The 18,758-nt window shown below is 39.9% G+C and overlaps 1 protein-coding gene across 4 annotated transcripts in view; it reads right to left on the reverse strand.

Moving 5' to 3' along the window:
* The window catches only part of RBM26 (RNA binding motif protein 26), a 115,336-nt gene that overhangs the window by 33,430 nt on the left and 63,148 nt on the right, over positions 1–18,758 (reverse strand). For all 4 annotated transcript variants that reach the window (XM_073347394.2, XM_073347385.2, XM_073347403.2 and 1 more), the window contains exons 17-19: positions 16,932–17,102; positions 12,875–12,979; positions 2,287–2,496 (exon numbers count right to left, since the gene is read on the reverse strand). In XM_073347394.2, coding sequence (XP_073203495.1) covers positions 2,287–2,496; positions 12,875–12,979; positions 16,932–17,102 — 486 coding nt within the window. The remainder of the gene's footprint in view (positions 1–2,286; positions 2,497–12,874; positions 12,980–16,931; positions 17,103–18,758) is intronic.

Below are 18,758 nucleotides of genomic sequence, written 5' to 3' on the forward strand. Positions count from 1 at the left end.
CACACAGCACGTTTCCACTGACAGATGGAGACTCTGCCTCTTCACAAGGAACTTCCTTCTGTCTCCAGATAAGAGACAATAAACACAATATATTAACTTCCCTCATACTAGAATGCAAAATCTTAAAGGTGACCTTGCAAAATTTTTTGGAAATTTTTTTTAATGATGTTTTTAAATCCTAAAAGGTATTTACAAAAAAAAGTTGGTGTTTTTGAACACACACCTTTGCTTCTGCAGTTTGTGTAATTAATTTCTGTGAAAGTGACATGCCAAACCCAGATTTAAAGACATGTTAATTACTGACTGCAGTCTGAGTTCACCCCCTCTCAGTCTCTCTGTACAAAGAGGCAGCTATTTAGCTGTATTAACAATATAATCTAGCATCATATAAATTAAAGGAGATTATTATTTGCATCCACTTGCCATGCAAATAGCACTGATATCAGAAAGGTTGGAGCTCAAGTTCTTCTCACCCTGGTTTCTTCAGAGGAAGGGGGCAGAGCCACTATTTAGTTTTTTTAAATATGATGAAAACAGAGATTGTCAAAAGCAAAAGCAAAAGCAGCTCTTCATGGATCATAAATTAGTTGAAAAAGTAAACTCAAAAAAGCTTTAGAGGTCCACTTTAATTACAACTTCAGTAATATCAGCAAATATTCAGCCTTGACATATATGCACAGATTAAATGTGAGGTCTAACTTTCCAGAAACTTAACTCTTTACACTAAAAGTGGTATAATTATTATGAATTCTGATTTACATTTATTTTAATGCCTAGCAGAGGAGTTTAAAATATTGTTTTAACTGAAAATCTAAATGTAATGTTGGCTGAAGAGTCTTACCAATATCCTTATAATAACTAGACAAGTTTCCCAATAATAATAAAAAGTCATTTCAATACACCTATTTGTATAGCCATATTCTGCTGCTGGAAATGTGACTGCTATAGAAGAATAAAAACTGACATAAGACGATATGTCTTATCCTCTAAGTCAACCACATCTTGAGAATTGTTGGACCACAGTTTGCTCCTGTTCCTGGTACACAGGCTGTACCTGTTGTGGTGAATGTTCAAAGGCAAACAGAAGGCAGACCTGACTGACTGCTCCACAATCTCACTTGTGACACTGCCTCAATATATCTTTGAGAGCTCTGTACCATCACCAGTATCCACGCTACAAATTCAATAGGTTTCTCCTTCATTGTAGGCTTCAAGAGAAAACACATAGATCAGACAATTTTCCCCTCGTTTGATTTTCAGTCGAACTAAATTATATGCTGATATTACGGACTGCTGACAAATATAATCCCAGTACCAAATTTTGAACTGCAGCCCTAACATTAAGAAGTTAGGAAAAGGGAATTCTGTTTAAAGGGAATTCTGGCTTTGCGTGTGCGCCATTTTGGGGACGCACAGACTTCTGGGAGTGGTATTAAGATCCTGCAGTTGTTGTACAGTTCTGGCCTCTACTCTCAAACTCAAAAAAGTGGGTATAACTCATTGAGACAGGACTGTCAGGCATAAAGAAAGTTGAAGCAAGCGTATCTCCAAAAAGGCAGTTTGTTCACACATTATCCTGTTTTGTTACAGGATAACAATATGGTATTCTGTGGTTTAGAAGAGTGGTCCAAGATTTCTTTTCGTTCTTATACTCCTCCAGTTCTGGCAAAAGCCCATTACCAGTTGTTCTGCATGATTTCTACCCAAGGACTTTCTACTACCACCACTTTAACAGTAGCTTGCTAGGATATTGAATAACGGACGATAGGAAATTTTACCTGCAGATTCTCTCCCTGGTGTACACAACATCCATGTAAACACATAGGGAACAATTTAGCATCACTTATGGTTCTTTCACCCTTTTGCCATGCTCCTTTTCTTTGGCAATGACTTTGGATGATTTTTCTCCTTCTACAGCATGGAGTGTTAGTCACTTTGCAAGATCATCTTAATACATCTCACTTAATCAGTTCCCTGCAATTTAAGAGGCCTTGGGCATTGGCGTACCTTGGTCTGTATCATTTTCTGTCCGTCAAACAGCTGTTTCTAAAGAATGCCACTAGAGTTAAGTAAAAGTTCACTTTTTTCCTTTCCCTACCTTGTATGAAGTCCTTCTATAGTTTAGAAACAGAAAGCTCTTTTTAAAGGTAGAGAACCTACTTTAGGACTCCTTGGTTAATTAAATACTGGATTCTAATTGATTGGAATCACCCCTCGGAAGTTTTTCCCTGCACTTCCACAAAACTACTAAATACAAGGAAAAGAAATGTTGAAGTTACTACATACCGCAAAATGAGGAAGAAGATCTTCTCTATCGCTTTCTGTGAATGCAGAGATCTCCAGTGCCCTCGGTCGATGATCCACTACTGCATGACCTGGAACCCCTCTTCCACGACCCCGGCCTCGTATTCCTCTACCTCTGCTACGTGATGCACCCCGACCTCGTGCATTAATTCCTCTACCACGACCTGAAGAAAGAATCCCTCGTTTGGCAGCCTAAAAAATTTAAACATAACTTCAGTCCACAACACATGATCTAAACATTATTTTCACAGAATTAAAATAAAATCATGTTCCAATCACCATCTTTGTTTAATGTCAAATTTTGAGACTTCTTCCTAACAAGAGGAGCAGATGTGGGTTTTGTTTCAAATAAAATTAAGCATTTTAAGATGTTCGCCTTCAAAATTCAAGTAAACTAACTCTCACACTTGTCCTCAGGAACCATTGTGAATACCTTTATGATTCTGAAAAAAAAAAAAAAAAAAACCCAGTTACCTTTGTTATATGAGACAAGAAAGTATAATCTCGGACCAATCCTGTTTCAGATTGAGTATGACCTTATGTGTAAGTGGTACTTGAGGAAACTCATACATCAGAGTTGACCTCCAGGGAAGGAGGAAAGCATCTGAAAGAGTACCTGGGCTCAGACTTGCTCTGGAACAGAACTGATGGCACGTTCTATTCTGTCTTGTTGCAAACTGGTTCATACCGATAATCCTGCACTTGCAAAAAAAAATAAATCTGAGTATACTGGCCTTCAATGGCCAGTCATGATTCTCCCAAAAGTCCTGCTGAGGTGGTCTGATAGGACATTCTGAGCTCCCAGGTGAAATGCTGACAGAGTGATTTCATTCTTGATGCAAGAGTTATATAGGTGGATGGTCTTGTGACATAACAGTATGGATATTGCACTTCCTTGCCTGTTGACATAAAACATGGGTGTCATGTTGTCCTGGAGGACTTGGATAGTTTGGGCTTTGATTTAAGGTAGAAAGACTTGACAGGCTTTGTGTATGGCTCATAGCTCCAACATACTGATGTGGAGTGATGATTCTTCCTTTGACATATAGTTTGTGTTTGAGGCATCTCTAAATTAGCTCCCTACCCCAGGAAGGATGCATCAGTAGCCAAAGTCATGGATGGAAGAGGAGTTGAGTAGGGCAGCACTACTCTATAATCACTAGTGGGATTCTTCCAGCTGTCCAGTGAGGCAAGTGCTCTGGCAGTTATGCCAACTGTCGTGTCCAGAAGACGTTTGATTGGGGGGTAAACAGGCTTCATCCATCCCTGTAAACATCTGAGGCAAAATCTAGCATGCCAAGTCACATAAGTGCAGCATGTTATGTCCTCCAACAATCTCAAACAAGATCTCATTGATGTGTTGGGGGTAAGACTGTAGACTGTTGAACAGGTCCAGGATGACCTGAAATCTGTCCTGAGGCAGATATGCCACTGCTGTTATAGAATCTGTATCCTCTCACCATTAACTAGGTTCTTTGAATGGAAGTAAAAGTTGACTTGACTTTGTTTATTAACAGGTCCTGCTGAGCAAATAAGGGTTGAATCTGCGAGATGCTCATCTCCATTTGCTGCCTGGAACTGCGGCAGACCAATTGTCCAGATAGGTGAATATCTGGATGTCCAGCCTCCTGAGGTGGGCTGCTACCATCCATTTGGTAAACACCCCTGGGGCAGAAGGAAAGACAGTACACTGGGGAATGCTGGTCCGCAATCAAATGTCTCAGGTACTTTCTGTGGCCTGGATGGTTTGCCACACAGAGTAAACATCTTGGAGAGCCAGAGACTGCTAGGAGTGCATGTGGAACCTGATATTTCTGATTAATTTGTTTAACTTCCACAGCCCCTCTGCCTTCTTTTAGAAATGAGAAAACGCACAGTAAAGCCCTTTCCCCAGCATGAACTTCCTGAGCAGCACCCAAATGAAGAGTTTGCACTTCTTGTAAAAGTACAAGCTTGTCCTTGAAAAGAAAAGAGGAAAGAGGGTGGGTATAGACTTGAACTGTGATTTGAGACCCTTTTTGACATTCTTTTTGAGTAAGAATATCTAGGCTGGTAGAAAGGTTGTCATAGTTGTTGCTGTGGTCTGTATTGCTTCTTTCAGGGAGCTATCATGTAGATCCCTAGTGAACAGTGTGGCAAGTGAGTCCTCTAGACTACGTCCGGCCTCATCTCCTCTCTTATCTGACAAAAACGACCACATATCCCTCGAAGGGCAAGTCCTCAATGATCTGTTGCACTTCTGCAGGTATGCACAAGTTCTGAAGCCACAACAATCTTCTTATGGTGATCACGGTAGCCATTACCACAGCTGCAGAATCTGGAGAGTCCAGAGCAGCCTGAAGAGCAGATCTAGCAATGAGACAGCCTTCAGGAACCAGAGACCTAAAAGCATCCAGAAATCTGCCCATGAATTTACTCATGGAGTCCCAATAAATACCATATTTAGACAGAAGCGCCCCATGGTTAGAAATGTGCAACTGTAGATTTGAGTAGAATTATATTTCCTGCCAAATAAATCTAGTTTCATTAGCATTTTTTCTTATGGTGTAGTATGAAAATGACTTTGGCACGATCATCCATTTGCAGCTGAGAACCAGGGAGCCCAAGGTTGGATGTGAACACAATTGCTCATAACCCTGAACAACTACCTGATAGCATCTGTTTGTTGTCAGGGTAAGGGTCGCTGGAGTCATCCAAAGGGACCTGCAAAATCTTACAGTCATCCAAAGGGACCTCATTAATAGGCAGGCTACTCCGCCTGGACCTGAGGACTGCAAAATATCACAGAGTTTGAGGACAGACTCCAGCACAAGCTTGGCTTTCACTCTTACAGCTGCTTCCACCCATTCTCATAAGATCTTGGTAAATCAAAGTCGTCTGGTGCTGGTGACAAGGACTCAAAGAAGGACCTGATCAGGAGAAGAGAAAGTATAAATGGGGGACAGCTCTTCTACTTGATGAGATGGATTCCCATGTGAACTTTAGTCTGCAGGTTGGACCAGGACAAACTCAGGAAGGTCTAGCTGTTGAGAGGCCTGAGAAACCATAGAAGCCCCTTGAGCAGGATGGGGTGGAGAAGATCTGTGCTGAGAGAGATAAGTAGCGCACTTTTGATGGACTCCTCAGGGTGCCCAATAGGGCCACAGAGCAAAGCATAGGTGGCCAGTGAAATGAATCCCAAGAACAACTCTTGCAGTAAACACAGCTATAAGTCCACTTGGTACATGATCTTGACATCTCACCAAAGATTAAGTAGACCAATAAGATTTTCTGGATCTGGTACGGGGGGGATCGCCCCAGATATATTCAGAGTCAGACACTAGTCAATCATGTCCTCCCTCAATTTTTGAGTCCTCTTTTTAAAGGAACGACAGATGTCACTCCTTTCCCTAATATGACCTTCACCCAACCACAACAAATAGCAGTGTTAGGAACAGAAAAGTGTGGCAGTGCTTTAACATCGTTGCCCCTTTTGACCCCTCCCACACACACCCCCCTCCTCCCAACAGGAGGAGGAGAGGGGCAGCTGCTCCGGGGCCAGCAATTTAAAAGGGCCTGGGCCCTGAGTCCTTTTACATTGCTGCCAGAGCCCAAGCCCCGCCCCTTCCACGGGCCCCCGTACAGGTAAGTGTTTAATATGACTTTCATCCCTGGCCTTTGTCTCTAAATAGGTCAATGGCGTATAGGCTGATGAATGGGGCAAACTATAAGATTTTCTATTTATTCCGTGAACCCAGAGACAAGTAGTTTGCAGCCTTTTAATCCAGTTTCCTAGAGAAGCTGAGAGAGTATGTCATTGAACATAAAAACACAAGAACATAAGAACGGCCATACTGGGTCAGACCAATGGTCCATCTAGCCCAGTATCCTGTCTTCTGACAGTGGCCAAGGAGAGGTGCTTCAGAGGGAAGGAACAGAACAGGTAATCATCAGGTGATCCATCCCATGTTGCCCATTCCTAGCTTCTGTCAAATAGAGGCTAGACACACTTCATAGCATCGTTTTGTATCCCTGCCCACCCTGGCTAATAGCCACTGATGGTCCTATCCTCCAAGAACTTATCCACAAAGTTATTACAAAGTTTCCAAGACTTATTGTCCTAGGACACCTCAGCTACTATTGTGACAACATCTTTAGTACAATGGCCTTTACCCATGGCTTTACACTTTGCACTCTTGGTTGCTCAATCTCAGGAACTACACACACACAGCTGATCACACGCTGGAAATGGAAATATGAAGCATTCCCCCTATCCTGGGTTTTCTACTATCATATCGAAACGAAGATTAGAATCTACTCTGGCTCCAGACAAGAAGCATAAACACAGTAATCCATTTCAATACCCAGTAAATGCTAGTGAATCCTCCTCAATAAGAGACCATAGCAAGTCAATCTAGTGAGTTACTGACCACACAAGGAAACCCATAGAGATTCTGGCTCTGAAACATCTACTTCTTCTTCACTAACCTCACAGCTCTCCATAATTCTTTGATAACTGCAAGAAAGAAGGAAATTTAAGAGTTTGTTGCTGTACTCTGTGGCAAGGTGGGCTGGTGCCAAAGTAGGGAGGTACATGTCATCTATCACCCTACCATAGTTTGGGAACCTTGTTGCTGAAAATCCATCAATTATGTCCTGCACATTGCTGAGGGAAACTATTAATGGCCTTACACACTTGCATGAAAATGACCACCACTGTGGATTTTCCAATTCCAAAATGATTTCCCACTGACTAGTAGTAACCCAACGTTGCAAGGTTCCAGAGTGTGATGGCCACTTGCTTCTCCCCTGTCAATGAATCTCTTTCGCATCCAGAAGTTCTGCAGCCACTGCTCATTGTCAAACTTGTATTACAAAGTGAGCCCACTAGTCAATGCTCATTTCTTGGGCCCAGACTTGGCACACCATCACCCACAACTGCTCCATGAACACAACAACCTTGAATTATTTGTAATTGTCATGTCCTCTCATTGTTGGAGAACTTTCTGCAGGTCTGCAAATACAGGAGAAGCATGAGTCCTGCATTTGCAACGCTCATGAGAATTTATACCTCTTCAGGTTCCATGCTCTTTGTCAAAGATACTGGACACTGAAGTGCCATGCAGGTTTGTGGAATATAAAAAAAAGACAAAAATTATGGTATATGGAGGACATTATGGGATGGAGAAAGTTGCATGCTGAGAACTTGACCACTAGCTCTCAGGAATGCCTGCATGACTCATTTCTATTCCACACTGTGAATCCAGATGACAGCATGTTGCACACTGGGTTACCTATCCATGGTGCACCGCTCTTTGCATCGACACAAGCACTCCTAGTTTGTACATGCAGGGCTGATGCAAGCAGCTAAATACGCACATACACAAGTGATATACTAACTTTGGTAACTGTACGCTGATGAAACTTGTGTCAAACAGTTTGTAGCGTAGACATGGTCTTAGATACTGCCAACATGCTACAGCCCTGTTAATCATGAGTCAGGCCAAGACATGGAACAGAGCACACTGGTGACTCTGCAGAATGATCTCCTGGTCACGGGCATAGGTCAGACGACTACTCTTTGCTGGACACCTACAGTATTTGATACAGTTGACTATGCAATGTGCTCCTTTTACGCCACTCAACCTGAGAATAAGGGGGGATTCTGCTCCCCAGCCTCCAGAACCCTCACCTGTGGGTCCCAAAGTCATAAAAGGAGATCATGAAATAGCAGGGACTAAAATGTGAGCAATATGCAGAAGACATCCAGTTCTACTCCACATGCACATAAGATGCAAGCAACATCCCTCCACACGAGTTTTCCAAGGAAAGGGCCTGTCTGCGATCAGCAACTGACTTAACTGCCTAGAACTGAATCCAGAAGAGCTTAAATTAAGGTAATGATGATGGGATGAAGGAAGCACTCCAAAAAACTTGCCTCCGCTATAATATCACCCTCCACCCTACTCTTCTGCTTTGGTGTTCACCTCGATTCCTCATTTCCATACACCCAAACAGCCACAGTCATACAAAATGCCCTAGTCTATTCATGGATACCAAGACAAATGCCAGCTCCAGTCAATTTTAAATTTAGCCACAATGATTCATTTACCCCTGGCCTCTAGGCATGTTTACTCTAAGTCCCTGTACCTAAGAATGAAACCTTGAATCTAAAAAAATACAGATAAACACAGGACACTAGAAAAAAGTCCTCCACTCTCCATAGAGGCTTCAAACAGGGTCAAACTTGAAGTTCAAGTCCTTATCTTCAAATCTCTCCACGCTCTGGCCTTCTATGATCATGACCTCCCAGAACAGCTGTGTTCCACTGAGACAACGGAGTTATCTATGTCAAGGGTGAAACTAGTGTGTAAAAAATTACAAATGGGAAGTACAACTCTATAGGCCAGAAGTCATGACCATATGAACACCATTGTCTTTAGATTAGGCTGCAACACAACTCTTTGATTTAGCCTTCCTGTATTAAACACTAATCTCCTCTCTTGAACCTGCAAAACAGAGTCCAATTTCTGGAGACACGAAGGAAGAGACTGACAGATTTAACAATACATTTGTGTATAATTTATAATTGTGAAGTACTCATAGCACAATGATGGGTGCCAGAGTAAGAATTTACACAGATCAATCTTGTAAGCACCATACTGAAGTCCCAAGATGGAAGAGATTCTGAAGCTGGTGTATACACATCAGTGCTTTCAACTATCTTGTAATCCTACAATGACTGAAGGCAGAAAAGCTTTGTACTAATGGATGGTAAGCAGAAATGGCTGCCAAGTGCACTTAACAATAGCAAGACTGTCTTACCTTTTTTTTGCAATCCAAGAAAGGTGACAATTTGACAGGCAAGATCCATAGCGAAAATCTCATTCAGTTTAGAACACATTTTCTTGTAAATGGCTTTTGAGAGTGTAAAAATATGTTGTGCACTTCCTCAGAACACCTTCATTTCTAACAAGGTACCATGATCCAAGCAGCCCAATGATGACAGAGAATTTGTCCTTATTCTTAGACAGAAGATGCAGAAGTACAGGAAGAATTAGAAACTGAGGACAGGCCCGGAAGATCTGAATACCAGAACTGATACACCCAGGGAATCCAGTAAAGTATCTCTCATTGTTAATATTTATATTTCAGTAGAGCCCAGAGGACCCTTACCAGCACTGGAGCCCCATTTTACTAGGCACTATACAAACGCAGAAATAGACACAGCCATTGCTTCAAGCATCTTGAAGTCTCTGTGGAAATAGGGATAATGGAAGATAAACTTTATAGAAAGTCCTGATCCAAATCAAACAGGAAGATATCCTTCAGGAAATCTGGATCCCTCTTTACTTAAGTCATGAACAGTATATACATTTAGTGGTCCTTGAAACATCAGTCTATTTACCAATCACTCCACTTTCTGAATAGAGACTATACTACCAAGTCTTTTAGGGACCACAATGCCGCTTGTGACTCGGCCTATAAGAATGCCTTTCCCTGACATCTTGAGGACTATTAGATAAATCTGAACTCTAATACAACAATCCTAAAATATCACTGCTGAGCAAAGACAACGTGATTCCTTGTTTCCTCCTGTAATATTGGAATATTGTTAACAACTGCATCACAAATCCTTCTTTTCCCTGAAGGAAAGACTTCAGAACCACTCATATTGATTGAGATTCCAAAACATGTTTTCCTTTTCCATAAATTCCAATCATCATGCTTGTGAATCCAAATATTTGAAGCAGATCAACAGTTAAGTGGCCACGTAATTAAGCATACATATTTGACATAATGTGTATCTTATTAGTCTCTGCAATTTAGAAGCATATTATAGGTGCAGCTGGTTGCACCACACACAGTGAAGGTGACTTGACACTTCCTATAAAAGAATGTGTTTACAGTAACTTAACTTTCCCACTTTTTAAATGGTCAAGATGATATTTCCCAGGCCACATGTCTGCCCTCAAGCTAACTTATTTGGGAAAGTTTATTTTTATAGATTACAAATATTTTTTCCCCCTAAAACTACCTCCCTGTTGAAATTCATAAGAAAAGCCTCAACATATTGCAGTGTATGATCCACACATCTCTCATATGAAATGTAAATAAAAGTGACTATTTTTGCTGCAGTAAGTATTTCAGAAGTATAAGTTTTACAACCTAGCAGCAAGGCATTACAAGGCCATTTGGAAACAAAAAATGCTGTAAGGAGTTAACAGTATTGTCTCAGCATAAGTGAAAGAGAGGCTTACAAAAGTGAATTTTCTTTTTGGTTATAGAAATTATTTTAACAAAAGGGAATTGTCAGAAATAGTTTACACAGTGCAAATGAGAGCACCAATAGGAAAGCATAGAGTCAGCAAGAAAGTAATAATCAAGATGCAAGTAAAGCACAATAACTTCTTCAGTTTGTTAAAATCTAGTATTTCGCATATTGGTAAGCAGTTGAATTATGTAAAATTTCTTTCACAGCTTTAATGTACACTCCTAGTACATTTATGAAAGTACATTTATTTTCCTTAACACTTAAAAATATATTCTTTGAAAATGTATGCCATTTCCATGTGGTCTGCTCAGTGTAACTACAGAAAGACATGTTATCAATGGTTAGCATTGCCCAGCAACTATAGTTAAAAAGAGCAAGCTATATTCTACCTCGATACACACACTATCAGCAAAACTTTCAGTTAATTTTTAATTGCAGACAATTAAGCCCCATAAACTTATGGTAAAGAAAAGAATAAATATATTCAATATGTAGATATTGCACATTCCAGACCATTTTAGTATTTATCAATTAGTAATCCTGAATGGCACATAAGTGCTTAAAAGTAAATAATATGAAAATAAAAGACTTTTAAAAGCTGGTATGACTATCCTTCAAACAAGCCTTTCTAAAAGAAATGCAGGCATATATTTTTGTACATGGAACATTTCTTGAACCAATTCTATTTACATATTGTATTTGTAACAGAATTTTAATCTCAGGACAGGAGTTAATATACAACCTTTTAAAACAACTATTAGAGAAGAACACTGTTTATCTCTAGTACTTTTAACACTTTTGTTAATATTAGGCTATTTTTAACATGCTGACATTCCTTTAAAGGAAATGTTCCTTTAAAGAAAAGAATAAGCGAGGACAGCTTTAGCCTGTATAAACACCCACAGCACCACCTTCAGACACAATTTTAAAAATGCATGCTAACAAAAGTTACCTCCTGCAAATCTATAAAATATCAGTTGACAATATCCTTTAAAAAATCTTTACACTGAATCAGCAGCTGAATGATCAAAATGGAAGACAGCCAGAATGGCATACTTCTGAGTACTGTCCGGAGACTGAAGATGTGAATTATCCCTGCTAACTGCCCTAAGAGGAAACATTTGCAGTGTTGTAGCCACATTGCTCCCAGGATATGACATACACAAGGTGGGTGAGGTAATATGTTTTATTGGACCAACTTCTGTTGGTGGAACAGACAGGCTTTCAAGAGACCAAGAGCTTGCCCTCAGGGCTGGAAAAAGTAATCAGAGTGTCAGAGATAAATGCAAGATGGGACAGATTGTTAAACATAAGCATGAACATGTTGCAGGAGAGCAGTTAAAGTGAAACAGACAATCAACAATTTTTTGTGATCTCCCATGTCGGTTCCACTGTGGGGTGGTTGGTGGGTTGCATTTTTTCCATACCGAAGCCAGCTCTATTGAGGTATATTGAGGTATTTGTGTGGCCAGTTCCATGACATGATCTACTTCTCTGGTGGAGTGTCCTTGTTTGGTGAAGGCAGATTTAAGTGTCTTAAGGTGTCTATCCTGGACTTTCTCCTCAGAACATAGGCTGCGGTAACACTGTCTGGCTGTAGATAACAGATATTGTGGTGTCTGGAGTGGTTCCTGGATCCAGAGAAGTAAGCATGGGATCTGTGGGTTTCTTGGATATAGTTGTCTACAGTTAAACTTTCACAGAAAAATTATAAAAGACAAAAACACCCTATCATCTGTGGGCAAACACTTTTCACAAAGTGATCACTCTTCATTGGATCTCTCGGTCTTCGTCCTCAAACAAAACCTGCACAACACCATCAAAAGATGAGCCTGGGAAGTTAAATTCATAACTTTGCTAGATACCAAAATTCAGGGGCTTAGAGACACTGGTTTTAGGACTCATTACACCAATGTGTAACCCACTAATTGTCCCTGGCCCCAGGACTGCACAGGTGTTAACTGCCCACTGTCCTTCAACTGGTCTCCTGTAACTTGTTAATGACTTATGCTTAACAATCTGTCCCGTCTTGGATTTATCTGCAACATTGATTACTTTTTGTAGTTTTGAAGAGCCCTGTGCAGCTCAAAAGCTTGTCTCGTCCAACAACAGAAGCTATTCCAATGGAAGATACTACCTCACCCACCTTGACTAAGAGAAAAGGGTTGTGTAATACTTTCCAAAAGAAGATTTTTTTAAAAACTACTTTAATTGCACAACAGATTGCATGATACTTTACAATGTAAGTTAAGCAAAATATACTAAAGGAAAGTTTTTGTAATACATGGTTAACTGAAGAAATAAAAACCAACGTACTTCAAGCTGCAGTTCTGTGTACTTTCTTCTTAGTTCAGCCACTTCTTCCCCAGCCTGCATCTTCTTATACAAATCAAGCTCAGTATCCAGTAATTCTTTCTGCATCTAAGAAATTGTCAAGGTGAAGTTATTAGTTTATACATTCCTTACTCCTGAATGGGGAAAATACTCCACTGATAATGACGAAGGTTTTGATTGCCCAGAATAACACTGCTAATAGTGGGCAGTCGTGACTGGCTATTTTAAAAATAAGCAGGGCCTCCAAGTGAGTTAGGTTACTCTTAAGGCAAGAGAAAGTTTCCCCTTTCTCTCTGTACCTGGAAAATAGAAATTCAGAAACCTGAGCCAAGACAGAAGAAAAGGGTCGGGAATCTAGATGATGGGCTTTTCATTTTTGGCTTAAGTTATACTATTGTTGTTTCTTAGTAGTAGTTAATACTGGTATTGTGAGCAGCATCCAAAGAACACTGCATGAGGTTAGGAGGTTAAGACTGGAAGGTGAAACTCAGTGTTTAATAATGGGAAGTCTCTGAAAACTTTATGTTGTCATTGCCTCCAGTACTGATTTAACTGCCAACCATGATGATGGAATTTGGTGTTTCTTCTTTTAAACCAGGAGTTACCCCAACTAATGGGTTGCAATTTGTGTGGTGGTGGGAAGATCCCCAACAATCTAAAAAGTTCTGCAAAACATAATTCAGTACATTTTAAATGACAAATGAATACACAATACACACTCTAATGGCAAGTTCTTTTAATACCACAATATTTTCATAATGTGAGAAAGCCAAATGGTAGCTCACTGCAGACTAAGGCAGGACACAAATATAAGCAACTACTACTAGCACCTCTGCTAATAAAAGTCAGCCTCTTTGTGTATGTTGTTTTTCCTTCCGGAACACAGCATATGAACCATTAAAAACCTGTTATATACAAACACCAATTGCAAGTACCCATGCACACAAATCATGACAAAATGTGTCACTGAACTGAAATCCACACATGTTGGCTGCAGCTTCTAAGGTCTGAGCGCACAAATGAGCTTCATATGATCATGTTGCATATGTCAGTCTTCACTGGAGTTTGGTTCCAATTAAGGGGTGATTTTAAAACATGGGTTGGTTTTGTGAGGAGGACCATGTCCAGATGTTCCAAATCATGCCTCAAAATAAAAATAAAATGCACAAATAACAAATAGTTTCTGAAGTTACAGTTCATGCAGTGATTACCAAATTGAAAAACAGTGCTTTTGATAAATATTGTTTTGCAGGTGTATCAGCGATATGTGGATGTCCGAAAACAACTGCTTTCAAAACTCATGAAAAGTGATTATTTAGCAATTCAAATTCCTTCGTCAGAAACTCTGGTGCTTCAGAACTTCTTAAGTTTGTTAGGTATATTGCTGATGCTTCTATTGAAGATTCTTTTGTAACATTGTGCAATGTCCCTCAAGAAGAAAATGATTACTTGACATATCAGGAGACAAAGATTTCCACATTCAATAGGAGCAGTGTATTGTAATCTACTTAGATTGCACCAAGGCAAGAACAAGCAAAACTAATGGCCTGGTCACATATATGCAATGCATTATGCTTTCAGGACTTCATGCATGACCAATCTTTAACTGTTCAGAAAATGCCTGAAAACCTGTGGCCAAGACCTTCATGAAGCTGTCAAAGTAGTGAACTTCACCAAAGCTACACTAAGAAAGCTGGCTCCCCGCTCCGCCTCCTCTCCAATCGCTCAGATGACACAGGTTTCTTTCACCACCTTGTTCGCATTACAGCATTTTTACAAGGCAGACTGCTAACTTTCCTCTTTGAGGCAAGAGTGGAAGTGCAGGTTTTCCCTCATGATGAAGTCTCTCCATGCTAATATCTTCAATAATTGTCTGTGTGACAAAGCTTAACCTACCTTGCAGACATCTTTGGACACCTAACAAACTGAACTACTCTCTTCAGGTGAGAAATACAAATGTTCTGTCCATGCAAAACAGTAAAAACATTCAGCAAAAAAACTTGGAAATAAGTCTTCTTGAGGTGCTTCATTTTGTTTCAGTCTTCAAGGAAAATGAGGAGCCAGTCAAGCACTATCAGAATCTGATCATTCAGTATCCAATCTTATTTCAGACTTACTTGTAGGATGAGCTTCTTAACTACTTGCAGAACTCACTGAATCAGTGTAAGACAAACTGACATTTCTCCTGTAATAGAACTACAGGAGTATAGTATAGTATAATGTAGTATACTATAACAGGATGTTTTCTAGCCGGGAATAGAGCAGATTTTGGCTGTTTATTCTTAAGTTTTAGTCAGATTGTTTTTCAGCTGCAGTAACAAAAAAATCCCCAAAAGTGCTGGTATCAACCACCTAACAAAAACTATTTAAAACTATTTCTGCAATTCAACTTCATTGAACATCATTCATCAGCAATACAGTTCAATCTGACAAATATTCTTGTAATTTATCTCCATAACAGAGATCAAATTCCAAAACCTGTTATTTCTAGTATGAAAAAGTTCACCCTATGGTTGGGGTAGGTGGTCTTGGGGGGAGAGAGGTCATAAAACATTTCCTGATCTGAAAGGGGTTATCAGCTCCTAAAAGATTAGGAAAACCCTGTTTTACAATTTCTATCCAAGAACTAGCGCCACCAAATTAATCCTTTTCTTAATATAGCGGTCTTAGGAGTTTAATAGAAAGAACTCAGGTTGAGAACTAAGATGTGTTTCAGAAGTAGTCACACAGAAGCGTAAGTCCAACTGCCAGTCCCAATTATTATTTTATAATTACTATTTTTCATCATCATCTTCCTATTAAGTAAGGCTGCCTTGTATTTTCTCAAATATGATGGCAAATTTAAAGCTGATGATCCTTCCTAGAATCCAGTCTAAGGTGAAGTCATGAAGTCTTCGGAGTAGCATCCCAAAACTAAAACTTTAGAAGGGAGAAATAAACATACTAAGGGATTGGCATTCTGAACAAACTGGAACAGATGAAGACTGGCTGTGGTCTTCCAAAGAAGTATCTGGTAAAACACTCTACACTACACTATTTTTTTTTTAAAAACCCTTCCCTGTTTTTTTTCCTATACGTTTCTGTGTCTAAGTAGGGTAGAACAGAAAATGTGTGATTTATTTGTTTAGAATGACTTGTTTAGAGGAACATTTTAATTCCTTAATATTGATACTTTTCCAGGGCTTTTAAAATTGTTCATTCACTCTAATCTGGGGCTGAAGATCTCACCCTAGAGATAACAAAATATCAGGGTCATAAAAAGGTCATGTAATTGGATCAGAAAGCAAAGGTTTACAGACCAAGTCTAACTCCTGAAACGACAAAAGGGAGTTATTAGCCTTCTGTAGCATCAAAAAGAGAAACCACTGAAGAGAAACTTCTCTCACAACTAAAACCTCATTATGACCAGTGAATTCAAAAGACTGACAATAAATACGTTAACATTGTCTCCAACCTAAAAAGTATGGCATATGGGACAAGTTCACAGTGAAAGATTAATGCAGTACTATAATTGCCCACCCAAATGACTATTTAGTTGATAGCACTGTATAATACAATCAAAACATGACGGGACAGCAACTTAATTCTAGTGAGTTTAAGTAGTTATTTGTTTCTTATTCTAAATCTAACCCTTACAGTGAGAGCTTCCTTTTGTTTAAAAAAAATATTCCTCTCCCCCATTGCTGCTGGAAAGACCCACAATGAAAAGGAGAACTTGACTGACTATTCAGGAGAAGCAGCAAAACTAACAAAGTGCTGTCAAAGGTAAGAGAAAAAAAAGTGAAAAATATTTTTCTTCTGATATATTTCAGATGATGTACTAAATTTAGGTATATAAGTAACAATACGAGGTAAAAAACAATTTCAGACAGCTACCTGTATTTTAAATTGACAACGTCCCTTTATAGTGAAGGAAACTAATAGAATAATCTTACTTACTTAGACTCACAGTGGTGGGATTTTTTTTTAGCTGAGTGGCATCAGCACATGACGCAATTATATAACTTATTTAAAAAAAAACAAAACAGAAATTGAGTACCTGAGCCTTAGTTTTCAAGCTTTTCAGAGGAGCACCTCCAGATGAGACACCTTTTAATTCATCCTTTAACTTGGTAATGCTATTAGTCAAAGTCTCCAGTGTTTTCATTATTTCTGCTTTGTCTTCTGACTTCATCATGGGTTTATTTTTCTCCAACTTTGAAATCAGCATCTGTCCAATTTAAAACATTTTTATTATAGTTGGGAGGATTAATGCATCAGTATTCTAGATGTAATTGTGGGTTTTCCTAGATATGTTGATTAAAATGTTAGAACAGAGAAAACACACTTGGCTTTCAAGATCAACATGGCACCTTAGAGACTAACCAATTTATTTGAGCATAAGCTTTCGTGAGCTACAGCTCACTTCATCGGATGCATACTGTGGAAAGTGTAGATGATCTTTTTATACACACAAAGCATGAAAAAATACCAACCCCCACCCCACTCTCCTGCTGGTAATAGCTTATCTAAAGTGACCACTCTCCTTACAATGTGTATCATAATCAAGGTGGGCCATTTCCAGCACAAATCCAGGGTTTAACAAGAACATCGGGGGGGAGGAAAAAACAAGGGGAAATAGGCTTGAATAGAGACTGGGAGTGGCTAAGTCATTATGCAAGGTAACCTAAGTTAATTGTATCCAATTTGCAAATGAATTCCAATTCAACAGTTTCTCGCTGGAGTCTGGATTTGAAGTTTTTTTGTTGTAATATCGCAACTTTCATGTCTGTAATCGCGTGACCAGAGAGATTGAAGTGTTCTCCGACTGGTTTATGAATGTTATAATTCTTGACATCTGATTTGTGTCCATTTGTTCTTTTACGTAGAGACTGTCCAGTTTGACCAATGTACATGGCAGAGGGGCATTGCTGGCACATGATGGCATATATCACATTGGTGGATGTGCAGGTGAACGAGCCTCTGATAGTATGGCTGATGCTATTAGGCCCTGTGATGGTGTCCCCTAAATAGATATGTGGGCACAGTTAGCAACGGGCTTTGTTGCAAGGATAGGTTCCTGGGTTAGTGGTTCCTGGTGAGTATTTGCTTCAGGTTGGGGGGGCTCTCTGTAGGCAAGGACTGGCCTGTGTCCCAAGATTTGTGAGAGTGTTGGGTCATCCTTCAGGATAGGTTGTAGATCCTTAATAATGCGTTGGAGGGGTTTCAGTTGGGGGCTGAAGGTGACAGATAGTGGCGTTCTGTTCTTTTCTTTGTTAGGCCTGTCCTGTAGTAGGTGACTTCTGGGAACTCTTCTGGCTCTATCAATCTGTTTCTTCACTTCCGCAGGTGGGTATTGTAGTTGTACGAATGCTTGACAGAGATCTTGTAGGTGTTTGTCTCTGTCTGAGGGGTTGGAGTAAATGCGGTTGTATCGCAGAGCTTGGCTGTAGACGATGGATCATGTGGTGTGGTCAGGGTGAAGGCTGGAGGCATGTAGGTAGGAATAGCGGTCAGTAGGTTTCCGATATAGGGTGGTGTTTATGTGACCATCGTTTATTAGCACTGTAGTGTTCAGGAAGTGGATCTCTTGTGTGGACTGGTCCAGGCTGAGGTTGATGGTGGGATGGAAATTGTTGAAATCATGGTGGAATTCCTCAAGGGCTTCTTTTCCATGGGTCCAGATGATGAAGATGTCATCAATATAGCGCAAGTAGAGTAGGGGCATTAGGGGACGAGAGCTGAGGAAGCGTTGTTCTAAGTCAGCCATAAAAATGTTGGCATACTGTGGGGCCATGCGGGGTACCCACAGCAGTGCCGCTGATCTGAAGGTATACATTGTCCCCAAATGTGAAATAGTTATGGGTAAGGACAAAGTCACAAAGTT

This window comes from Lepidochelys kempii, chromosome 1 (assembly GCF_965140285.1).
Source record: "Lepidochelys kempii isolate rLepKem1 chromosome 1, rLepKem1.hap1, whole genome shotgun sequence".
NCBI lineage: Eukaryota > Metazoa > Chordata > Testudines > Cheloniidae > Lepidochelys > Lepidochelys kempii.